General features: G+C 43.3%; 1 protein-coding gene across 6 annotated transcripts in view; it reads right to left on the bottom strand.

Annotated features, from left to right (window-relative positions):
• Positions 1-26,584, bottom strand: part of LOC111952072 (protein tyrosine phosphatase receptor type E) — a 62,747-nt gene that overhangs the window by 16,135 nt on the left and 20,028 nt on the right. For 3 of the 6 annotated variants that reach the window (XM_023970540.2, XM_023970543.2, XM_070434959.1), the window contains 4 exons: positions 9,097-9,390; positions 1,391-1,462; positions 1,114-1,207; positions 543-607 (listed from right to left, as the gene is read on the bottom strand). In XM_023970540.2, coding sequence (XP_023826308.1) covers positions 543-607; positions 1,114-1,207; positions 1,391-1,457 — 226 coding nt within the window. In that variant the 5' untranslated portion in view covers positions 1,458-1,462; positions 9,097-9,390. Of the gene's footprint in view, positions 1-542; positions 608-721; positions 834-1,113; positions 1,208-1,390; positions 1,463-9,096; positions 9,391-26,584 lie in introns of those variants that run through there. The other 3 variants (XM_023970541.2, XM_023970544.2, XM_023970545.2) reach the window with 2 other exon arrangements.

Consider the following 26,584-nt stretch of genomic DNA (forward strand, 5'->3'; position numbering starts at 1 on the left):
CTAGATCACCTCATTACACGCAGGTGACAACTGCAAGTCGCCCTGGTTAAGAGCATCTGCTAAATGACTAAAATGTAAAAAATGATGAGGTGACCATAAGGAGGGTGACCTCATACAGGAGATGTATATAAACAACTGTCTGGGTCTTCAATTCTTCACTCACAATTCACTTACTTACTCAACATTGTACTTTACATGTGAAAGTTACATTAATTACAAGGTATTTTGCTTCAACTGTGGCAATGAAGACTGTGAATCATATTATTATTTAGACTTGTCGGTTCATGTCTTGACAGCTCTCAATACCAGCATACGCCAACAGCGTAGGATATCTCTACAGAATAGACTTGACTTTCTGTTTTGATTGTGATGACTTATCTAGAGCACAGATTCAATCAGTATGGAATTTCAAAAAGGACTACTGTACACACACAACCTAAGACTCGCATCACATCCCACAACACATACTCAATGGTTCAAATGCAATATTGTATACGTAAGATGTACGTGGCAATGTGCAACATAATGAAGTCGAGACATACCTTGATCTTCCAAGAAGCCATTTGGAGTCTTCTGAGAGACAAGAGCCTTCCTGTGGTTTCTAAACCTAACCAGAGGGTGAGAGAGAACAGAAAATGGAAACGAAACAAAAACGTTATCTGACCCTAACCCCAGAAAAATTATATTTCAGCTCAACAAGTCAGTAGAAATAGAAACCCACCATCTGAACTGAAAGCTGTTCTTTCTCATGAGAAGCAGATAGTATCCTCACCACTGAGAGAGGAGTTAACAGAGTGAGTGAATGGGTGAGAGCATGGTCTGATCTGACCCAGCTAGCCATTTGTTTTCTGTTTAACTGGTAGAGCAGCTGTTGGAGCACACACGCACGCACGCACGCACGCACGCACGCACGCACGCACGCACGCACGCACGCCAACGCACACGCACACACACACACACACACACACACACACACACACACACACACACACACACACACACACACACACACACACACACACACACACACACACACACAGAGAGAGTGGGGGTAGGCTGGGCTGATAAGAAAACGGTGGGGGTGGGGTGAAGCCATCCAGTGTTGTTTGTTACCTTAGGAAGTATACTGTCAGGAGAATGATGATGATGAGAAGAAGAGAGATCAGCGTAGAGGGAAGGACATGGGCACCCTGGGGGGTGGGGTTTTCTGGGAAACAAAGATACAAACATTATTTTGTATACTACATATACAAAAAGTGTTGTCAATATTTACATGTAACCATTTTAATAGATAATTGAGCTATTGGTCTACCAATTGTTTAAAGTTATGATCAAGTTAATTAATGCTGATTGTTCTGTTTAATTCACTATTCGTGCGGGAGTTAGTTACCTGAAGTCTGGTTCTCATGAAAGGAGTTATTCAAGGTTATTGTAGTTGCAATCAGAAACAACACCATTGTGACTGTGGAGATAAACAGAACATGAGTGAATACATAATACTGTAAGAGAATGCAGAAGCTGTGATGCTTCATTAATTCCACTAGAGGGCGCCCACGACACAAACAAATCCTGGCCTGGTGATGACAGTGCTGTCTGTGAAAATAAGGGAATGATGGCAGGCCCTCTGTCCGTATGATTGTGTAACTCCTTGTATCCTATCCATTTCTTGTCCTGTCCTAGCATGTCCACTTAGCAGTATGGTGCATCACCTCGGATCTCACATCCCTAAAATACACATATCAAGGTAACAGGAAGCACTATCTCATAGACGGCAGAAATCAGATCCCCTGTAGTCCTAGACAGACTGGAGAGGAGCTAAACAAGCTCAAGGGATGTGAATCTCACACTGCAGTCTCACACAGAGAGACATAGCAATGAGAAGTGCTTGGATAGGGGGAGTGAGAAACAGTGAAAACAGAGAGAAAAATATCATTTTTGCAGAACGATCCATCTGAAGGAAGAGGAATGAGGAAACTCCTGGTCCCATTGAGTAGCACTATGTAGCGTGAAGCAACTACAAGGATACATAGGCACTTTAACTGAAAATGGAGAGTTTAATATATGAAACACGGGGTCTGAGAGAAAAAAAAGGATCACTCATGTCAATGGACAGAAGCTGAGAGAACAAGGCCATCTGTTTTGAGCCATATTGAGCCAAGAATCTTCACTCTTTCTTAATACACTGATTCCTTCAAGCTGATAGCTGTCCTGTCATCATGGCTTTATTTTCTCTATTTCATCACTATTACCTGCATTGCATCTCTATCCCAAACTATGCATTTCTACCTCTCTGTATCTTCCTAGCAGTCTGTCTTTAATTCCCTCACTCCTGGGCAAATCTATTTAAATGCAATGTATTATATACGAGAACAGTTATTGCCCAGTGTTTTATCCATGCGCAGACTAGAGAGCATCACTTTATATTACATGTCTCCTTAGCCTTAGAAAAAGCTGTTTGGCATAGACCTCATCATTCATACTTCAAATCTAGTAGCTTCACTAGAAGTGGGTCATCCTGAAAGGCCTAACTCGTGACTTCTTGGAAACACATACGCCTCTCTCAATCTCACCCCCTCCACACACACACATATGTTCAAAGCCAAGGGGCATGTACTGCATATGTGCCACACTGTGTTGAAGGTGCCCAATCTCTCCCCAGTGTTAACAAGCTGACAGTGTCAACACCTGCTCCCTGCAGAACTCCACTGGGCAAAAACACATTCACTCACAGTGTTGGCATTCCACCATACTGGGCTACACACAACATTAACCATGAAGGCATCAATGATTCTGCCATTCCTATACAGCCTAACACTGTATATCACACGGTTTAGGCACATTTAGGTTTCCTTCCCGCACTGCAGTCTTTGTTTTCCAGAGTGCATGTTTGATTGAATTCTGCCCTGTTATGAAACAGGTTTGGGCTATGGCAGGATAACTGGGAAAGAAGGAGGGCAAAGCTACTTAATTTAAATCCTTCAACTCAGCAGTCCTTCTCAGTGCTATCAAAAGTATGTTAAGAGTTGGACCCAGAACTACAATGTAATTATTATTGCTGATTATAAAAGCTCCCAAACTCAATGAGACTGCCTCAATGGTATTTAGCATGCTGCAGTAGCAATTCTCAAGCATTGCATGATATGTTATTACCATATTCAAAAATGCATTTACCTAACAAGGATTTCTCCATGCAGGTAATGTTATTAATACATAATGTAATTCATTAAATATGAATAGATGTATATATCTACAACAATGCATCAAAACCAAAAAGAGAAAGTTGCAAAACTCAATATCATAAAGTAACTCAATAAATGAATGGTATTTATAAGAAAGATGCAGGATGTGGAGAAACTGATGACAGCTGCATCCAAAAAAGGAACAGCTCGGTCTCACCTCAACTCTTACACGCAAACCTAAGTGAGCATGACAGACCCTGAGAAAAATGCTTGCCATTAAAAATAGCATGCTCTTTCCCTACAGAAGACTTGTAACCTTTTAATTTATTTGTATTATTAATTAAAGCAGAGATGTGCAGTTAAAAGTATGTATTCCATTCCAACTGGATACGTACTGTACAGGAGCTTTCAGATTTGAGAGGTTTTTCCTTCCTGTCCATTAGAGCCAATGAACAAGAAGGGTGATTCCACGCCAGGAAGGCCCACATTGTTTTGGGTTATCTCAGATTGTTCTGGCAATTCTCACATAGAAACTTCATTGGGAGGAATGATGCTTGTCATGCTTTTTACATTTCTATCACAAACCAATTCAGAGAAAATCATGATGAAAGTGGCCCTTTTTAAACCTATACACATGCCTCCTGATCTGTTAACCGTACATGATACAGACAACATCATTGTGTCATTATACTCTGTATACTGTGCTCTAAAATATGGAGTAGGTCTGGATTCTGAAATACAATTTTATTACATTAATTTATTCAAAATAAAACATTTTATAGACATTGTTTTAAACAATATACTCTACAAGGACATTACATTTCCAGAGTGGTTACACTGCTAATTTTGCAGTTATGATAGTAGTTATGAGCACCACCAAGACAGTGAATGGGAAAATAGATTCAAAGGTAACTTACTCCCTCTGCTTGTGATTGGTTAATGACCTATAATGTCAATTTCTATGTAGAAGAGGTATAAAACAAATATATGTATTATGTATGTATGTATGTATGTATGTATGTATGTATGTATGTATGTATGTATGTATGTATGTATGTATGTATGTATGTATATATATATATGGTCGCCCACAAGATCCTCCCGGTCAGGGCCGTTATGCACTCCCGGGGCATGGCGAGGATATCCGCGTGCCCCGACCAGGCTGAGACCAAGAGGAGTCGGTGAGGCACTTGCTCTGGGAGTGCAGAGCCGCCAGGGAGCTGTGGAAGGAAGCAGGCCCCCTGATCTCCCCGTGTCTGCCAGCAGGGGAGGATCTAACGCCCCAGCTCGTGCTGTATGGGGTGGGCCGAAGGCCTATTCCATAAAAGGCCTTCACCAAGCTCTGGCCCACCCTCACGTGTCTGAAGGAAGCACTGTGGTCCTCCCGCAACCTGCTGGTAGCGAAACGAGTAGAGAGCACCCCCCAGGCAGTGTCCATGGTAGCCACGGAAGCCCTGGGGTGGTACAGAAGAAAGGGGGCCTCGACCCCAAGCAAAGGGTCCTCCACAACACCCAAGGTCCCGGCGGCCACGGCCTGACAGTGCTGCGGCGCCCAGGGCGTTGCGCCTAGGGGAGGGATCTCCTCTGGGCCCCGAAGGACAGTAATTGATTCGGAAGAGCAGGAAGAGGCGAGTTTGATAACCACCACCCCGCTCCTGTTCAAAGAACCAAAGACAGCTTTTTAACAATGTGACTTTAAAAAAAACATGTTTTCATGTCTTAAAAATGTTTTACTTTTGTTAAATCAGTTGTACACATTTTAAATGGCTTCTATAGATTTGAGGTATTTACAAAGAAAAGTACTTTTATTCATGGTTGTTTCTATTGTCTTTAACATGTACTTTTTAACACATTTAAATGTAATATTCAAATGCTGTGTTTTATGCTTTAATTCAGTTATGTGTCTAAATGATGTACAAAAATATATATGAGCCGTTTTTAAAGGAAATGTAATAATACAACTTTTCCAAAAGAAATGTCTTTGACATTTGATTCGAAAAATGGGTTGTTTGGATCCTGAATGCTGAGTGGACGAGCAGCATTCCAAACCATGCTGTATTTGCAACACAGGCACACATATGCCTGCTAACAGTTCCATCTGAATTATCACTGCACCTCCATAACAATATAATCTAGTTCATGTTGCTGTTGGAATCACCTCTTGAATTATCTCAATTTGCACATTAAAACTGCAATATGTACTTTTTTGGATGATGACCAAATTCACATAGATGCGCGCTATTTCTATACTGCCCGTTCTTAAGTTTCGTTTTTGCGTCTTTTACTTTCGGTTTTGTACATCAGCTTCAAACAGCTGAAAATACACTATTTTTGGTTATGGAAAATATATTTCACATCAGTTTAGATGGTACAATGATTATCTACCCTATACTTGCTTGTTTTGTCACAAACTGAAAGGCGAACTATTACAATTTTAGCAACCAGGAAATGGTGGAGCGATTTCTGCATAGTGCATCTTTAATTCCCTTTGCTTCTAGGCTACCATTTGGTTTGTATAAATGGGGGTTAAAATAAGCCTTGCTGTCTGTCTGCCTGTTCGAACTCAGAAACAATGTTTCACTTTTGAAATGCAATCTCCCCTGTACCACAGAGTGACCGTTGTCCCGACGAGACCTTAACTTTTTCTGAGCCAGGCAAAATCACGCATCAATGTCATTATTATGGATATGTCCAAGTAAATGCGGCTAGTTTACTGTCATTCTAAGTTGGCGAGCTTTTAAATGACAAGAACGTTAGTCAGCCTGAATAGTCAGCCTGCATTCCCTACCCAAGCAGACACGCAACGGCTCTCAAGGAACTGGACTATCTGCAAACTTGAAACCACATATCCTGAGGCTGCATTTATTGTAGCTGGGGACTTTAATAAAGGACATCTGAGAAAAACAGTTATTCTGAGGAAATCTGAGCAAAATAACTTATTCTAATATTTCTACTACAGTACATTGTATTGTATTTACACTGTTTATGCACCGCATAATTATTTATATACTGGATTCTTGACATAGCTCACTCTAATATATCTACTGCTGTACATATCATTCTTAGTTTATCTTGTGTACATTTCCCCAGTATATATATGGATAGATTGCATTTTTGATACTGCTACAGTGTTATTTGGGTTGTTCATTGGATTTGTCCTGCCTTTCTTGCTTTATTGCCTTCCTTTTTTGTATTTCTGTTTACATTTGAGCTGTTTGCCATTTGACTGCATTGTTAGGAGCTAGTAACATAAGCAGTTCGCTGCACCGCTATAACACCTACTAAACTGTGTACGCGACCAATAAACTTTGATTTGATTTGATTGGATTTGCATAGCAACATAACCAAAAAAACTGACAACCAGATTTTTGTCCCGACTACTTCGGGTAGAAGGATGAAATTGTATGAATGAACTTATCCAAATAACGGTTCTACTGAAAATATGTAAATCATTGTTATTTTAATATGTTGGTAACAGTTTTATAAAAGCAATAAGGCATGCAAGTCAGTGCTATATAGTTAATACAGTAAGGTAAATGGATTGACTGGCCTGATGCAAACAGCACCATTTACCTGTGACTGTATTCATTACATAGCACCTCTTGTGCCTTATTCTTTAATATATATCTTTTTTAGATTTAGCTTATTTTTATTATTTTTATACATAGAAATTTACAGTGGGTCATTAACCAATCACATTCAGCAAATCACCAGCAGAGGGTGTAAGTACCCTTTGAATCAATTTTTCCATTCACTGTGTTGGTGGTGCTCATAAAATGTATCATAACTGCAAAATTAGCAGTGCACCCACTCTGGAAATGTGATGTACTTGTAGAGTATATTGTTTTTATGTTGAATAAATTAATGTGAAAAATTGTATTTCAGAATCCAGACATACTCCATATTTTAGCGCACACTATATGGAGTATAATGACACAATGATGTTGTCTGTATCATGTACGGTTCAAAGATCATAGGGTCTTACATTGGAGGCGTGTGTATAGGTTTTAAAAAGGGCCTAAAATTGCCACTTTCATCACGATTTTCTCAAAAATGGTTTGCAATACAAATAAAAGCATAGAAACTTGAGAGGAAGCATGTTTGATAAGTGATAATTTCCAAAACAATATTTTCGGGCCTTCCTGGCATGGAATCACCCAGAACATTCGTTCATATTTTAGTCACATTTCATTTAATTCGTTCTGGACAGCCAATGACTGGCTTCATTCACTTGATTCACCACTAAACTGTGCCAAAATTGTTTATGTAAATTTGTACTGTGGCCAAATGTACAGTATGTGCTTCAAATGATGTGAAAGTAACTGTTTAAATGTGATGAATCCCCTCTGATCTAGTTTGACCGTCAGCAACACTGATGGTTATAGGTGGGTAAATATTAATCCCAGCCATAACCCTGAGTGGAAAATCCTATTTTGCATCATTACTTTACTCCAGGAAGCCCTGAAAAGCTATTGCACATCTGCACATCTGCACACACACACACGCACACGCACACGCACACACACACACACACACACACACACACACACACACACACACACACACACACACACACACACACCACACCACACACACACACACACACACACACACACACACACACAGGATTGCATGGATAACTGAACGGAGCATTCATCTGACAAACAGGATGCATTGAATTCGGAATTGCACATGACCGTGACCACAATATCCACCCTGACATGAAGTGGCTATAGGTACAATATGGTTTACGGCCTGACATTAATCCAAATGAACCCAGCTGAAGAGCACATTGTGATGAGTGAACCTTAGATTAAAAACATCATGATTTATAAATTATTAAAACATATTTTATGGGTTCCAATGTCAGATGACAATGGATACTGTACCCACAGGCATATAAATATGTTCTGTGTATGTTCTTTACCAATGGACATGGTGATACAAGCATACAGGGATTGCAAAATTTGATCCAAGCATAAAAAAGGCACCCAAAATATAGCAATCCATTTACTGCCCTTGAACTCTTTCCTTATCTCCAATTTCAAAGAGATTCCATCAGACAGGCTAGACTAGTGTACCCTTTGTCTTAGGAAACAAAGAGAAAACATTCATCTTTATGTGACATCCCAACCCACATCCATTGAAGTTCAGGTTTCTTCATGAATCAATAAAACCTAAAAGCAGCATCTTTGCTTCAGGGATTAAAGATGGATGACACACAAAATGTTTGTTTTTTTTACAAGGAGAGAGAGAACAAAGACAGTGGAGAGCAACCACAGAAGCATGGCTGTCTGTTAGAGGAGACACTGGACCTGGAGAACAAATACATGTCAGTGGAGCGAGTAAAAAGAGGGGAGGATGAGAGGAGAGATGAGAGGCTTCAGAAGCTATGTATTAGCAGCTATAATGAGAAACTTCCCTATTAGACAAACAGAAACAGTACTAAAGCGAAGGGTGGCTTCACTGGCAAGTAGCAGGCCATGCTACAGATAAAAATCTGGATCACCACTCCACGCTTCAGAACTCGATGAAATCCATTGTCGTAATGAACGGCTATATTTCTGTTGTTGTGGTATGAAGGAAGGTTGAATATTTGTCTGTTCAGAAGAATACTGTATTGAGCCTCTCGGTTATGGGCTTTGTTTTCAGCCAACATGCGCTAAGCATCCATCCATACAAGTCATCACAGCATAATATGCATTAATATTGAAGCTGTGACATAATCTTATTTTCGTAATCTCCTATACATCACTAATCATTATGTCGGGAGCATGGTCAGGGTCAACAAAGTCAATTCAGGAATTGAATTGAAATCCTAATTGAAAACAAGGGTCCCTTTACATTAAAATAATGCATTTAGATTGATGTCCTAAATTGCCTGAGTTGAAATGAAATCGACTCAGGGGTTACTCACAGTTTAAAAGCAGAGCTGACCGGATTCAGTAGGAGTTAATCCAATAGTCCATAGCAGCCAGAAGGTCTGATTCTCTTCCTGACTGGCCCCTTGGGATTCTGTACCCACAACCCAGTCCACATTCACATTGTCTCAGGAGGTACAGGGTCTGGTGGGAGAGTAGTAGATATGATCAGGACACACTATTCCTGTAGCTAAGGTCCAGTAGCTGGGTTTCAGGGGACTTCAGGGTTTTAGGTCATGTCACAGAGTAAAGTAGGCTGGAGTTCAGTGACCTACATAAATGCATACCACCTGAAGAAAGACAAGAAAAAAAGGTTAGATCCCAGTTAATAGCATGGTTGCTGCTTTTAAAGGGGCTATAGAAAGCTCTATTACTTCCTCACCATGGTGACAACCCCAGAAATAGTACATTGAAAGTAGCTTTAAAAAGACCAGGGAATTAAATGAATAAAGTCATGACCTGGACTCCACTCTGTTTGCTTGTTAGTCATAGGGATTTTTCTCCTGTTCATTGTTTGGGCCTGACAGAGGAAAAGTATAAGGGATGAACAAACTAATGAAGCTACTTCCTGTGTACAGAAGGAGTGGGAGTCTGTCTACTTGAGTGAACTGTACTGGAGAGAGAGAGATTGTACTATTCTAGACTTTGTGGGTAAGAGAGAAGGAAGGGTGGTAAAGCGAGAGAAAGAGAGAAGCGGTGTAGAGTGTTCACACGTGTGTGTGTGTGTGTATGTTTGTGTGTGTGTGTGTTTGTGTGTGTGTGTTATTCTGTTTCTTTGTTTGGACTGTGATAAACCACTTTAATCTAGCCCACACAGCATGGCAAAGGAATACATGTCAATTTCAAGAGCTATTAATTGTTAAGCATACCAATCTAATCCCACCCACGGACAGAAATTCAGAGGAAAAGTGTGAGGAATATACAAACCGTTATGTTAACTCTCAACAATAGAGACAATAAATACTCACAAAAAATATTCAAAATAGCCAAGACTAACACCTTTACAATACTGTGATTGGCATGGCATAGACAAAACATATCCAATTCTATACATATTTTGAATTGGCAGTGTTTCATTCCAATGTGGTCTAAAAAGCTAAGTATTGCTACACATTGTAGCATTTTGGAATCTGAGTGCCCAAAACAAAGCCTTGACTGTGCCGTTACTCTATGGCTCTAGCCATGTATGAAGGAGAGAACATGGCTCTGAGTGCCCACATACTCCCTCTCTCCCAACACAGGGTTCCTCTACCCACAGGTGGAGACACAAAGCCAGATTGTTTAGTGACCGGCCACTGAGTCAGAGCAGAGGTGAATTAGTGATCCCAGTTGGAGAAGCCCACTCATACAGAGCCATGATGGGTGAATGGGGCCTCTAGGAACAAGGGTGGGACTAGGGTTGCAAAGCTACCGGTTGTTTACCAAAGCTACCGGAATATTCAGTAACTTTGATAATTCACATGGACTTGATGGCAATCTTTTGTAACTTTGGTAATTTATATTTGAATCCTTTAAAAAATAAATGTATTCATATTTTGTTCACATTATTTACATCTGTGTCCATCTTGTCCATGAGTAGATAGATCACATAGAACATCATGAGTTTTAACTACTGCCACCAGTGCAGCCACAACATTTGCAACAAAGATATATTCACATAGTAAAATAAAAATAGCTTTTAGAAATACAGTATACAGGTATTTCTGATATATGGAAATGGTGGCTTTTCTTGTTGAAAATAATCTTAAATTAAATTAAATATATTCAGGGCTTTACTTTGTTATTACATTCTCCTTTCCAGACATTAGTACTCGGGGGATTGGCCTCTGTCATCCTTATTTCCTTCCGATTCACTTTCAAGTGTATCTTTTGTCACTTTCAAGTGTACGTATATTCTTCTGAGTCACTTTCAAGTGTATATTCTTTTGAGTCACATTCATCTTGTGTTGTGACGTTTTATTGGCTCAAACAGTTTCAGATTGGAACGAAATGCCACCATTTGCTGGACCCTTTCGTTGGTCAGCCTATTGGACACCAAGAAAAGATGCGTACAATACATAGAACACAAATAAATACACAAATACAGTGACAATAAAACCAGCACATCATCAATTCATTATAAAAACTAAGATTACCTTGGTGTGCGCAATCCCATAGAGTGACCAATTGCACTCTGATGCAGCAGATGTAGGTGGTATCTGCAGTATGACTGAGGCAATGGAGGACAAGGCTTCAAAGCTGCAGAGTATCTTTTACCAGGTTGACACATTGATGTGTTCAGCAGAAGTCCAAATACCATCATCTTTCCACAAGCCATCCTACGTCCTGAATTTGGCCAAACTCCCCAGAACCTTTCCCTCATCCAGCTGAAGGTGGTGTGCCATGACTGAAGTCATTTCGTATGCTGACATTATCTGCTCCGCAGATAGGATTGGAGGCTTTCTGGCACATTTTGGATTTAGCAAAAAGCTGCATGGATGAGCTTGGTGCAGAAGTCTTGCCTTTTGTCAATCTTCTGCCTCGTCTTCGGCTTCATCCAGCAAAGACGTTGTCAGTGCAGCACCAATCTGCTCACGCAGATCTGTGAAGAGCCATTAAACATCTGACCAGACTGCCCCATCTCCCTCCACCTGGTTAATGGCAGACGCAATTGGAGTGAGTAAGGTCAGGTAGTTGCCAACATGCTCCCAAAACACATCTTCAAGGAATGTCTTCTTGATGGTAGAATTAATTTCTATGGACTCTGAGATGGCCATATCTTGCAGGGACACTTTCCCTTCTAGAAGGCTTGTGCACGTTATTACAGAGGAGCCCTATCTGGTTTTGCAGGGCAGTTTGAGAGAGGTGTTATTCTGGTTTTCACACTGTTTTTCTCTAAACATTGCTGAGGCCATCCATTTCCCTTTGACATATTTCACTACTTTGTAGGCTTTATTGTACAGGGTCTGCATGGTTTCCAGGCCCATGATGTCTCCCAGGAGAAGATTGAGACCATGTGCTGCACAGCAAATTGGAGTGATGTGAGGGAAGGCTTCTTCGACTTTTCTCCATGCTGCTTTCATATTTACCACATTGTCTGTAACTACGGCAAAACATACTTATCAGCTCATCTGCAATGAATTTGCTTATGTGTCTGTTGATTTTTGTGTCAATGCTTTTGTAAAACACTGGCTGGGGAGTGCAGAAAATGTCATCGATAATACCTTCCCCACATACATTGGAGCATCTATCACAGCAACACATTCTGCCTTGTCAATAGTGACATTGACCTTTTCTTGCACTGACATGTTCTGACTGCAACAAGTTGGTTGACAAAGCATGCCTGGTTGGAGGGGAGTATGCAGGACTTAGAATGTTCAAGAATCTTTTCCAGTGAACATTGATTGTAAGCATGAGAAGGGAGCATGTGCCATAGACGGCTCAAGCTAGGCATTCATCTGCTTTCTGCTTGTTTTTTTATATTTTTTTTGTTTTTATATTTAACCTTTATTTAACTAGGCAAGTCAGTTAAGAACAAATTCTTATTTACAATGTCGGCCTACATCAGCCAAACCCGGACAACACTGCGGCAATTGTGCGCCAACCTATGGGACTCCAAATCACGGCCGGTTGTGATACAGCCTGGATTCGAACAACGGTGTCTGTAGTGACGTCTCAAGCACTGAGATACAGTATGAAGGAGTAACTCCCCATTGCTGATCTAATGTCAACAAATGTGCACACTTGCAGCTCTGCACTCTGACCGGAACTGATCTGAGAACCACATTCACTTGCTTGTGATTGAAAGACAGCTCCTAATAGAATTCTACTCCATTGCGCTCTGGCTTTGCCTACAACAAAACAGACTAAATCCTGCAAAGTTAGATTTGTTTTGGTTTGTTGCATTGAAAAGGGGCTGATATAATGTTTATTTGATCACAGATTTTTTTTTAAATCTATATAGTAAAAACATATGGGGCGAACTCAGTGAAGTTCAATCTCTTGGGTATCTGTGCAGCCTGGCATTTCTTCTGCGTGGCAGTCCTGGAGGAGGTGCACGGCTTAGAGGGAGCATTGCTCTCTACACAATACTTGTTTGGTTTGTCACATGAATGGAAATTAGGCGAACTATTAGAATTTTAGCAACCAGGAAATGGGGAAGCCATTTCTGCATAGTGCATCTTTAAAATTGTAAATCATATGAAAACCTACTTTATTATATGCTATGTAGCCAGTGTCACCTAGTGGCTGGTATGAGATGAAAAATTCCATAAAATCATGAAAGATACCAAAGTTCCGGTAGTTTACTGGTAAACTTAGACAGTTTCCAGTAAAAATTCCATCCCTTTGCAACCCGAGGTGGGAATATTGTGCAATGTAATTTTTGTTTACTGATTCAAACCAATGGATGAGAAACTGGGACAGAAAATAAGCTTATATTGGGTTACATGATAAGGTTTCTCATATTCCAAAGCTGCTAAAAACAGTTACTTATCCCAGTTGATAGTACCCAATATAAACTTATTTTCTGTCCCAGGTTCTCATCCATTGGTTTGAATCAGTAAACAAAAATTACATTGCACAATAGTTGAAAACACAATATTGTGTTTAAGTACAATTCACTATTCATTGGCCTTCTTGATTTGATTGAGTCAGACTAAACACATACAGGACCTTCGGAAAGTATTCAGACCCCTTGACTTTATCCAAAATTTGTTAAATTGAATAAATAAATAAAATCCTCAGCAATCTGCACACAATACCCCATAATGACAAAGCAAAAACAAGTTTGTAGAAATGTTTGCTAATGTATTAAATATAAAAACTGAAATATCACATTTACATAAGTATTCAGATCCTTTACTCAGTACTTTACTCAGAACTTGAAGCACCTTTGGCAGCCATTAAAGCCTCAAGTCTTTTTGGGTATGATGTTACAAGCTTGGCACACCTGTATTTAGGGAGTTTCTCCCATTCTTCTCTGCAGATACTCTCAAGCTCTGTCAGGTTGGATGGGAGCGTCACTTCAGGTTGGTGCGTCACTGCACAGCTATTTTCAGGTCTCTCCAGAGATGTTCGATTGGGTTCAAGTCTGGGCTTTGGCTGGGCCACTCATGGACATTCAGAGACTTGGTACCTCCTGAATATACCTATCCTGCATTGTATTGGCTGTGTGCTTAGGGTCGTTGTTCTGTTGGAAGGTGAACCTTTGCCCCAGTCTGAGGCCCTGAGTGTTCTGGAGCAGGTTTTCATCAAGGATCTCTGTCCTTTGCTCTGTTCATCTTTGCCTTGATCCTGACTAGTGTCCCAGTCCCTCCCACTGAAAACCACCCCCACAGCATGACGCTGCCACCACCATGCTTCACCGTAGGGATAGTGCCAGGTTTCCTCCAGATGTGACGCTTGGCATTCAGGCCATTGAGTTCAGTCTTGGTTTCATCAGACCAGAGAATCTTGTTTCTCATGGTCTGAGAGTCTTTAGGTGCATGTTGGCAAACTCCAAGCGGGCTTTCATGTGCCTTTTACTGAGGATTGGCTTCCGTCTGGCCACTCTACCATAAAAGACTGATTGGTGGAGTGCTGCAGAGATGGTTGTCCTTCTGGAAGGTTCTCCCATCTCCACAGAGGAACTCTAGAGCTCTGTCAGACTGACCATCAGGTTCTTGGTCACCTCCCAAGCTCTAGGAAGAGTCTTGTTGGTTCCAAACTTATATTTAAGAATGATGGAGGCCACAATGTTCTTGGGGACCTTCAATGTTGCAGACATTTTTTAGTACCTTTCCCGAGCTGTGCCTCGGCAGAATCCTGTCTCAAAGCTCTACGGACAATTCCTTCGACCTCATGGCTTGGTTTTTGTTCTGACATGCACTGTCAAATGTGGGACCTTATATAGACAGGTGTGTGCCTTTCCAAATCATGTCCAATCAATTGAATTTACCACAGGTAGACTCCAATCAAGTTGTAAAAACATCTCAAGGATGATCAATGGAAACAGGATGCACCTGAGCTCAATTTCGAGTCTCATAGCAAAGGGTCTGAATACTTATGTAAATAAGGTATATCTGTTTTTATTTTGAAAAATGTGCAAACATTTCTGAAAACGTGTTTTTGCTTTGTTATTATGGGGTATTGTGTGTAGATTGCTGAGGATTTTAATATATTTAATACATCTTAGAATAAGGATGTAACGTAACAAAATGTGGAAAAAGTCAAGGGGTCTGAATACTTTCCGAATGCACTATATTTAGCTACACAACATAAGACAGCTGTTTACATTCTTCAATGTATGAAAACATAAAACTTACTTTATATTCTTAAAATGGTTTTAAGTGGATTGACCCTGGCTGAATGTTTCCCATCTTTGTACACTGACTAATCGCAGAACAAAAATATATAAACTAATAAATCTACATATTCTTAATGTAATCATTTTTTGGCCTTAAGTATACATTTTTCTAATTGAAGCAGTGTGGATTAAGTCCATATCTTAATCTGACCAGTTTACTGATGAGACTACAACATAAATGAAATGTATGAAATAAATGAAATAAACATTGAAACATTGAACACATGAAATAAACATTTTAGCAACATTACTAAAAATCACGATGAGGTCCTTGTATATGTCCTAAGGATTTAAATATACACATTACAACATTGTGTCTGTTGTGCATGTCTGTTTCTATACCATGACAAAGGATGTTTCTAACAATTAATGAAATACTCTGGATAGCCAAAGCATAGATAATCTCCCTGGACCCCCCACAGAAAAAGATGGGTGTGATTTTACTTTCTGTGAGTTGAGTTTTTGGAATGGCAACATAATTACATAAAAAGGATTGCCCCATGACAAATAAGTGAGTTTTTCAAACAAGTACAACAGCACTGAAAGTCACAAATATAGTAATTACTGACACACTCCATACAAGACTGTGAAAAACGAAATTGTAGATGAACAATAACAAGCAAGGAAAAACATGATAAAAGCTGAGCAGACAGAGGTCATTTTCCTTAATCAAATGAGTTCCAGTCTGCTGGGGAAGAATTCACGTATACAGCTAACATTAGCTTCGTGTACAGATAATATTTGTATTTAATTTTGTTACAATGTTATTTGCATTGCTAGTTAAAGCCTACTGTTAGCAAGATAGCTAATGTTAACTGACTGGCTAGCTAATGTTAGCTAGCCAACATTAAACATAGCTAGCTAGCTAGCTAGCTAATGTTAGTTGCTTGGTATCTAACGCCAGCTAATGTTATAAATCGTATCTCATTTTGTCAGAAATTCATTTGCATTGCTATTTAAAGCCTACTGTTAGCTAGCTGGTTGGTTAACTTTACCTGCAGATTAATACTGTGTGATTTATAACAATCCGAATGACACCCTCATTAAAATCACAATTGAACAGGTAAATAGGTATGCTTAGATAACCTATGCAGAAAAATATGTTGTTTTTTTTTACATAGAATTAGTCATAATGATTGTGGCTTTAGATTGCAGGAAAGTGCTGTTTCAGGTTTTTGAAAATTAAAAAATCTCCAAACACCCTCGCTTCATCCTCACGTACTTCGTGCCACCTCTAAAATAATTGGTGCATGACGCCCGAGTGCGGCAAGTGCCTCTGATTGTTGGTTAGCCTCTTCGCTCTGAGAGATCTCTACAGATCAATGTGTAACGTTATACATGTCTCCCGTAGCTAAGAGGCTAGCTGCTGGTAAGCTTTCTTGACTTGAACATACAGTAAATTTTTGCCAACACATGGCTAACCTATGATTAACCAGCTAAACAGCTGCTCTAAGTGAAAATGTGTTTGGGGCTAACAGTCTAGCTAATAGGCTATGTTAGAGTTACACTTCCTCATCCAATTATAATGTGGTGAGTTCAAAATAATGAAAAACTATCTACCAAATCAATTCATTTTAAAATGTTGATTACTCCTTGAAATTATCATTCACCTGATGACAAGACATGTGAAAAAAATGTTTTGCTAATGTATGATGGGGGTCCCTAGGTCGCCGGTTTACCTGGGAGGGAGTCCCTGGGCAGGAAAAGGTTGAAGACCCCTGAGATAGCGAATTTTAGCTATATTAGCATAGACATGACATCAGTCAAAACACCTGAAAACAAGACATGTTATCATGGTCAAGATAAAACTAGCCGAAACGAGCCACCCACGATTCCTCACATGGCAGCTTCTTGTCATTGTTGCTAGCTATCTGGCCCGATCTTGCCATTCAAAAATCAAAACACACGGCCTTCTGCCCCATTGAAGCGTGCACATCGTTTTCGGCAGCTAACACGTCTATTTGCAATGTCCTTGGTCTGTTTTGCCCTGTAGTCACGGCAACTTTGGAAGCGTTTGTTAAGGCCTCTAGAAGTCAGATAGTTTTTCATTCCTCTAGAAGTGCAAGTGATATTAAAGACCAAATATTCATGTGTATACACAGTGCCTTCAGAAAGTATTCACACCCCTTGACTTTTTCAACATTTTGTTGTTACAGTCTGAATTCAAAATGGATTAAATCGATTTCTTTGGTCACCGGCCTACACACAATACCCCATAATGTCAAAGTGGAATTCTGTTCTTCGAAATGTTTACAAATTGATTAAAAATGAAAAGCTGAAATGTCTTGAGTCAATGAGTTTTCAACTCCTTTGTTATAGCAAGCCTAAATAAGTTCAGGAGTAAAAATTTGCTTAACAAGTCAAACAAAAAGTTGCATGGACATACAATTATCTGTAAGGTCCCTCAGTTGAGCAGTGAATTTCAAACACAGATCCAACCACAAAGACCAGAGAGGTTTTCCAATGCCTTGCAAAGAAGTGCACCTATTAGTAGATGGGTAAAATAAAAAAATCTGACATTGAATGTCCTTTTGAAGATGCTGAAGTTATAAATGACACTTTGGATGGTGTATCAATACACCCAGTCACTACAAAGATCCAGGCGTCCTTCCTAACTCAGTTGTCAGATAGGAAGGAAACCGCTCAAGGATTTCACCATGAGGCCAATGGTGACTTTAAAACAGTTACAGAGTTGAATGACTGGGATAAGAGAAAACTGAGGATGGATCAACAACATTGTAATTATAATATAATATTAACCTAACTGACAGAGTGAAAAGAAGGAAGCCTGTACAGTATACAAATATTGCAAAACATGCATCCAGTTTGAAGCAAGGCCCTAAAGTAATATTGCAAAAAATGTGGCAAAGCAATTCACTTTTTGTCCTATATGCTAAGCGTCCAATACAACACATTACTGAGTACCACTCTCCATATCAAGAATAGTGGTGGCTGCATCATGGTATTGTAACGGTTGTCCTCCTCCTCTTCGGAAGAAGAGGAGGAGTAGTGATCAGACCAAAATGCAGCGGGTTTTGAAAACATAATGAATTTATTAACTGCCGAAAACGAACACGAAAACAAACACTTGGAATGATTACAAAATAACAAAACGAACGTAGACTGACCTAAACCATGAGAACTTACATATAACACGAAGAACGCAGGAACAGGTACAGACTAYAACAAACGAACGAACAAACGCTACAGTCCCGTGTGGTACGAACAAACATACAGACACGGAAGACAACCACCCACAAACAAACAGTGTGAACAGCCTACCTTTATATGGTTCTCAATCAGAGGAAACGTCAAACACCTGTCCCTGATTGAGAACCATATAAGGCTAATTACCCAATGACCTAAACATAGAAACACAAAACATAGAATGCCCACCCCAACTCACGCCCTGACCAACTAAACACATACAACCAACTAAACACATACAAAAACAACAGAAAACAGGTCAGGAACGTGACAGAACCCCCCCCCTCAAGGTGCGAACTCCGGGCGCACCCCTAAAAAGTCAAGGGGAGGGTCTGGGGGCATCTGTCCCGGTTGCGGCTCCGGCGCAGGACGAGGACACCACTCCACCATTATTTTTGTCCCCTCCCTTAGCGTCCTCCGAGTGGCGATCCTCGCCCCAACCCTGGTCTAGGAACCTTCACACCGGTCCCCCTAGATAATTCAGGACAGAGAGGTAGCTCAGGACAGAGAGGTAGCTCAGGACAGAGAGGTAGCTCAGAACAAGAGGTAGCTCAAACAGAGAGGTAGCGCTTGACAGAGGGGTAGCTCAGGACAGAGGGTAGCTCAGGACAGAGGGGCAACTCTGGACTAGTGGCAGCTCCGGACTGAGTGGCAGCTCCGGACTATAGGGCAGCTCCGACTATAGGGCAGCTCCGGACATGTAGGGCAGCTCATGACTGTAGGGCAGCTCATGACTGTAGGCAGCTCATGACTGTAGGGCAGCTCATGACTGTAGGGCAGCTCATGACTGTAGGGCAGCTCATGACTGTTAGGGCAGCTCATGACTGTAGGGCAGCTCATGACTGTAGGCAGCTCATGATGTAGGGCAGCTCATGACTGAAAGGCAGCTCATGACTGAAAGGCAGCTCATGACTGAAAGGCAGCTCTGACTGAAGGGCAGCTCATGACTGAAGGCAGCTCATACTGAAGGCAGCACCGGACTGGCTGCGGATCTGGCTGCTGGCTCTGGAGAGCCTGGCTGGCTGCGGCTCTGGCGGATCCTGGCTGGCTGGCGGCTCTGGCGGATCCTGCTGGCTGGCGGCTCTTGGCGGATCCTGGCTGGCTGCGACCCTGGCAGCTCCTGGCTGGCTGGCGACCCTGGCAGCTCCTGGCTGGCTGGCGACCCTGGCAGCTCCTGGCTGGCTGGCGACCCTGGCAGCTCCTGGCTGGCTGGCGACCCTGGCAGCTCCTGGCTGGCTGGCGACCCTGGCAGCTCCTGGCTGGCTGCTGCGGCTCTGGCAGCTCCTGGCGGCTGCGTCTGGCGGCGTGGCTGCTGCTCTGGCAGCTCGCGCTGCGGCCTCTGCACTGGCTGTGCGGCTCATGGCTAGCGAAGGCTCTGGCTGCTCATGGCTAGCGGAAGGCTCTGGCTGCTCATGGCTAGCGGCAGCTCTGCTGATCCTGTCTGCGGAAGGCTTCCTGGCTGATCCTGTCTGGCGGAAGCTCTGGCTGATCCTGTCTGGCGGAAGGCTCTGCTGATCCGTCTGGCGAAGGCTCGGCAGCCTGGCTGCTGGCGACGCCTGCAGCTCCTGCTGGCTGGCTGGCGCTCTGGCAGCTCCTGGCTGGCTGGCGGCTCTGCAGCTCCTGGCGGCTGGCGGCTCTGGCAGCTCCTGGCTGGCTGGCGCTCTGGCAGCTCCTGGCTCTGGCGCCGTTGGCGGCTTGCACCGCCTCCCTCGCGGGGCATCTGGTCTACGGAAGCCAGCGTGAATTGTCTCGTGGCTAGTACAACTTGGCTGCCGGTAAGCTTCTGCTTTCTCTCATGGCTAGCTCGATGGCTGCGAATTGGTGGATCTTCTGGCGACAATCGTTGGCGTGATGCTGTCTGACCGAATCGCCGCTGATCACTCTGGATGGGCTCTGGCTAAATGCTCTCTGGCTCAGTCTGACTCTGCGCGGCTTCCTAGCTCTGCCTGCGCTTGGCTGGCGAGAGCTCTGGCAGCCTGAAGCCTAGGCTGGCGGCTCATGGCAGCTCCTAGCTGTGGCTCGCGCTCTAGGCAACTCATGGGCTAGCGGAAGGCTCTGGTGCATCATGGCTAGGAGGCTTGGCGCTCTGCTAGCGAGAAGGCTCGGGCGCTTCATGGCTGCGTAAGCATCTGCGTGCGTATGTCTGGGGGCCTGCTGATCTATTGTCTGGAGGAAGGCTCTGAGCTGATCCTGTCTGGCGGAAGCTCTGGCTGACCTTGTCTGGCGAAGCTCTGGCTGACTCCGTCTGGCGGAAGGCTCTGGCTGATCCGCTGCGGAAGGCTCTGGCTGATCCTGTCTGGCGGAAGCTCTGGCTGATCCTGTCTGGCGGAAGTCTGGCACTTCTAGGCGAAGCTCCCTGGCAGCTCCTGGCTGGCTGGCGGACCCTGGCAGCTCCTGGTGCTGGCTGGCGGCTTCTGGCAGCTCCTGGCTGCTGGCGGCTCTTGCAGCTCCTGGCTGGCTGGCTCTGGCAGCTCCTGCGCTGGCGGCTCTGGCAGCTCCTGGCTGGCTGCGGCTCATGGCTAGCGGAAGGCTCTGGCTGCTCATGGCTAGCGGAAGGCTCTGGCTGCTCATGGCTAGCGGAAGCTCTGGCTGCATCCTGTCTGGCGGAAGGCTCTGGCTGTCCTGTCTGGCGGAAGGCTCTGGCTGATCCTGTCTGGCGGGAAGGCTCTGGCAGCTCCTGGCTGGCTGGCGGCTCTGGCAGCTCTGGCTGGCTGGCGGCCTCTGGCCAGCTCCTGGCTGGCATGCGGCTCTGGCAGTCCTGGCTGGCTGGCGGCTCTGCAGCTCGATGGCTAGCGGAAGGCTCTGGCTGCTCATGGCTAGCGGAAGGCTCTGGCTGCTCATGGCTAGCGGAAGGCTCTGGCACTGCTCATGGCTGCGGAAGGCTCTTGGTGCTCATGTCTGGCGGAAGGCTCTGGCTGATCCTGTCTGGCGGAAGGCTCTTGGTGATCCTTTGAATCTGACGGAAAGCCTCTGGCTGATATCCTTCTGGGAAGGCTCTGGCTGATCCTAGTCTGGCGGAAGGCCTCTGGCTGATCCCTGCTGGCGTGAAGGCTCTGGCTCGATCCTTTCTGGCGGAAAGGCCTCTAGCGTGTCCTCCGTGGCGAAGGCTTCTAGCGGCCTTCCTGTTCTGGCGGAATGCATCTAGCGGCTCCTGGTCTGCGGAAGTGGCTCGAAGCTCATGGCAGACGGTATGCTGCTCTTCCGCCCATAAGTGCTCAGTACAGACGGGCCGCGTTTGAAAGCTCAGTACAGACGGGCAGTCATGCGCGCTTGCAAGACGACAGGTCAGACGCGTTTGCCGCAGTAGCTGGCATGGGCAGCTCCACTGGGCCAGACGCGCGCAGTTCTACGCGCCCCTCTGAGCAGATCTGGCAGTCAGGCTTCCGCTGGAGCAGACGGCAGCTGTCAACGGATCGCAAGAGCCACCGAGGGCGTCAGTTCACGCCCGTTGGGCAGATGCAATTTACCCGAACACGGGAGAGGAATATTGACAGGGGAGAGGTTGGAGAAATGGAGAATCGAAGAGTGGTGGGGAGGGTGCGAGGCTCTTTTCGTTCTTATCTCTGTGGTTGACTCATGAACGGCAGACTCTGGCCGGCTGAGGCGCACTGTATGCCTAGTGCGTGGTGCCGGAACTGGAGGTACCGGGCTAATGACACGCACCATCAGGCTAGTGCGCGAACAAACAACAGGGCACACTGGACTCTCAAGCGCTACTATAGGCCTGGGGCGTGGTACCGGCACTGGTGTACCGGGCTGAGGGCACGCACATCAGCGCGAGTACGGGAGAAGGAACAGTGCGTACAGGGCTCTGGAGACGCACAGGAAGCTTGATGCGTGTTGCCGGAACTGTAGGCACGGCTGGAGACACGCACCACAGGGAGAGTGCGTGGAGGAGGAACAGGGCTCTGGATACGCACAGGAGGCTTGGTGCGTGGTATCAGCACTGGTGGTACTGGGCTGGAGACACGCACCACAGGGCTAGTGCGGGGAGCAGTAACAGGACGCACAGGAGGCTTGGTCGTGGTGTAGGCACTGTCTTAACCAGACGGCTAGCACGCACCTCAGGACGAGTATGGAGCAGCGTAACCCGGTGACATCAACTCACCAACACGTTCAGTCGGACGGATGCCGTGCCTAAAGCACCAAACCAGTACATCCCTCATAACTCTCTCCCTCCAATTTCTCCATTAACTCCTTTACTGTCTCTGCGTCACTCACCTCCAACTCCGCCCTCACCGGCTCCTTACGGTAAGCAGGAGGAGTTGGCTCACGTCTCCTGACTGACCCAACTACACTTCCCGAGAGCCCCCCCCAAGAATTTTGGGTTTGACTTACGGCTTCCAGCCTTGTTTCCGTGCTGCCTCCTCATATCGCCGCCTCTCAGCTTTAGCTGCCTCCAGCTCCTCTTTGGCGGCGATATTCTCCTGGCTGTGCCCAGGGTCCTTGCCTCTAGTCGTCCTCCATGTCCATTTCTCCAAATAATTCAGCCTCTCCTGCTGCCGCTGCTTGTCCTGGATTGGTGCGTGGTTTCTGTAACGGTTGTCCTCCTCCTCTTCGGAAGAAAGGAGGAGTAGTGATCAGACCAAAATGCAGCGGGTTTGAAACATAATGAATTTATTAACTGCCGAAAACAACACAAACACTTGGAATGATTACAAAATAACAAAACGAACGTAGACTGACCTAAACCATGAGAACTTACATATAACACGAAGAACGCAGAACAGGTACAGACTACAACAAACGAACGAACAAACGCTACAGTCCCGTGTGGTACGAACACAAACATACAGACACGGAAGACAACCACCCACAAACAAAACAGTGGAACAGCCTACCTTTATATGGTTCTCAATCAGAGAAACGTCAAACACCTGTCCTGATTGAGAAACCATATAAGGCTAATTACCAACGACCTAAACATAGAAACACAAAACATTAGAATGCCCACCCCAACTCACGCCCTGACCAACTAAACACATACAACCAACTAAACACATACAAAAACAACAGAAAACAGGTCAGGAACGTGACAGGTATGCATATGCTTGTAAACGTTAAGGACATGGGGAGTTAAGAACAGGCACAATCCTAGAGGAAGACCTGGTTCAGTCTGCTTCCCACCAGACACTTGGGAGATGAATTCACCTTTCAGCAGGACAATACTGCCCGACCAAGCAAAACTGCAGTAACTGCTCATTTGGTCGAAAATGAGCTAATGTCATTTTTGCTACACTAAATACATGTTCAATCATGTTTAATCCTGCCTCTATTGTACTGTGTTTTGGAGAAAATTGGGGTCATGTTAGTAGTAACTGTGTAAAGTTACTGTGAAACCAAGGTAAATAAAAGCCATTTTCTCAGTTCCACGCTATGAGGAATTACTGTCTTTTTGCTTGGTAAGGCAGAACAGCCTAAAAGACCAGGCCAAATCTACACTGAAGTTGCTTACTAAGAAGACAGTGCATGTTTCTGAGTGGGCGAGTTACAGTTTTAACTTAAATCTACTTGAAATCTATGGCAAGACCTGAAAATGGTTGTCGAGCAATGATCAACAACCAGAGGTTGAAGGATTTTTAACAATCCAGGTGTGGAAAGCTCTTAGAGATTTACCCATAAAGACTCATAGCTGTAATTGCTGACAAAGGTGTGTCTATGTAAATACTTATGGTGGATACTTAAGTAAATTAGATATTTCTGTTGCAAGATTAAGTCTGTGATTTTGTTCTAGGCAGAGCCAGAGCGCAACAGAGTAGAATCCTATTGGCTGGGTTAGCCCACTAACGGTCTTTCAATCACCAGTGAGTGAATACGTTTTTCAGATCCGTTCAGATCAGAGCGCAGAGCTGTGAGTGTGCACATTTGTTACAGTCACCTATTTGGCCCGTGGTGTTACAGACCAGTAAAAAAAAACATGAATTAATGTCAAGCCCTTCATAATGTAAAAAGGTTTTTAAAAGTCTCATGCAATGTAGGCCTGCGTTGAACATCACATACTGGCTACTGTAGGATATATTATTGAAATCAAAAGCTTTTTCCATGTGAAAATGTTATGGGATTTGCTCCATTGGTTTTGTTGGTAGGCCTATATTATGCTCAAATAGCCAGAATAGCCTATTGGCTACTGTCTTCTCACAACATTCAAGTTTCCGCTCACAATACCTAAAATTTGCTCAGGGCCCCCAAAACATTGGAGGGAACATTGATGCTGGCCCATGTTGACTTCAATGCTTCCCACAGTTGTGTCAAGTTGGCTGGATGTTCCTTGGGCGGTGAACCATTCTTTATACACACAGGAAACTGTTGTGCATGAAAAACACAGCAGCATTGCAGTTCTTGACACACTCAAACCGGTGCGCATGGCACCTACTACCATACCCCATTCAAAGGCACTTAAATATTTGGTCTTGCCCATTCACTCTCTGAATGGCACACATATGCATCCATGTTTCAATTGTCTCAAGGCTTAAAAATCCTTCTTTAACCTGTCAATTCCCCTTCGTATACTGTATAAACTGATTGAAGTGGATTTAACAGGTGACATCAACAAGATATCATAGCATTATACTGGCAGCAGAGTTGCCAGCAAATTACTGTAATTATATAATATAGCTGTGTGGCTGCATTTCTGTATGCTCATTCATTTACAATATAATGCTATATTGTATAATACAGCACAGTTTTTTCACTGTAAATCATTTTACAGCATCCCTGCTATAAAGCAAAATTACAGTATTTAGCTGGCAACTCTGCTGCCAGTATACTGCTGTAAATTTACAGGGAAAAGTTTTACAGTGTACAGTAGGCATGTGCTATAGCCCAAAATAATGAATACATTTGCCCATTGACAAAGAGAGAGGACATGTGGCAGTCATCATGCAGCACTCCTCTGTGACTCAATTATTAATTCATACTCACAAACACGCAGCATTAAGTAGTGCACAAGCCATGCGTAGCCTACACATAGCAGCCAAAATATCTGTTAGGAAATATTTCTGAATAATGGTGACATTTTACATGCCGGTGATGGATTAAAAAGGCATTATAGCCTTCTTAGCTAATGACATACGATTCTGTTTTATTTTATGGGAAGTGTCTTGCTAGTTGAAGTAAGAGTTAAAAGTGCTATTCCATGTGCAATTGTCCATACGCTTCTGGAAAGCAGAATAGGAAATCAGGCTATAGGTTCACAGAGAACTGCTGATCTTATGGTAAGTGTTTATGCAAGTCACATGCTTCCATACTTTTGTGATATACTCTCATGTAATATTAATATATTACATGCTCACATTTCTGAACCTCTAGCTTGATCAAGAACGTGGCATAAAGTATACTTAGAGAGGTTACCATAATTTGGTAACCTAGAGGCTTCTAAACAGCTTCTACCCCCAAGCCATAAGACTCCTGAACTTCTAATCAAATGGCTACCCAAACTATTTGCATGGCCGATTAATTATCAATCTGTAATCGGCCTTTTTGGACGCCGATTATTGCCAATTACATTGCAATCCACGAAGACACTGCGTGGCAGGCTGACCACCTGTTACGCGAATGCAGCATCAAAAGGACCTGTGGCTGGAAGGAGCCAATGAAAGTTGCTCACCAGCATTAAACTTATCTTATAAAAAACAATCAATCTTAACATAATCACTAGTTAACTACACATGGTTGATGATATTACTAGGTTAACTAGCTTGTCCTGTTTTGCATAAAATCAATGCAGTGCCTGTTAAATTTATCATCGAATCACAGCCTACTTCAACTTCGCCAAACGGTTGATGATTTAACAAAAGCTCATTCGCGAAAAAAGCGCAATCGTTGCACAAATGTACCTAACCATAAACATCAATGCCTTTCTTAAAATCAATACACAGAAGTATATATTTTTTTTAACCTGCATATTTTGTTAAAATAAATGCATGTTAGCAGGCAATATTAACTAGGGAAAT

The sequence above is a fragment of the Salvelinus sp. IW2-2015 genome, linkage group LG25 (genome assembly GCF_002910315.2).
Source record: "Salvelinus sp. IW2-2015 linkage group LG25, ASM291031v2, whole genome shotgun sequence".
Taxonomy (NCBI): domain Eukaryota; kingdom Metazoa; phylum Chordata; class Actinopteri; order Salmoniformes; family Salmonidae; genus Salvelinus; species Salvelinus sp. IW2-2015.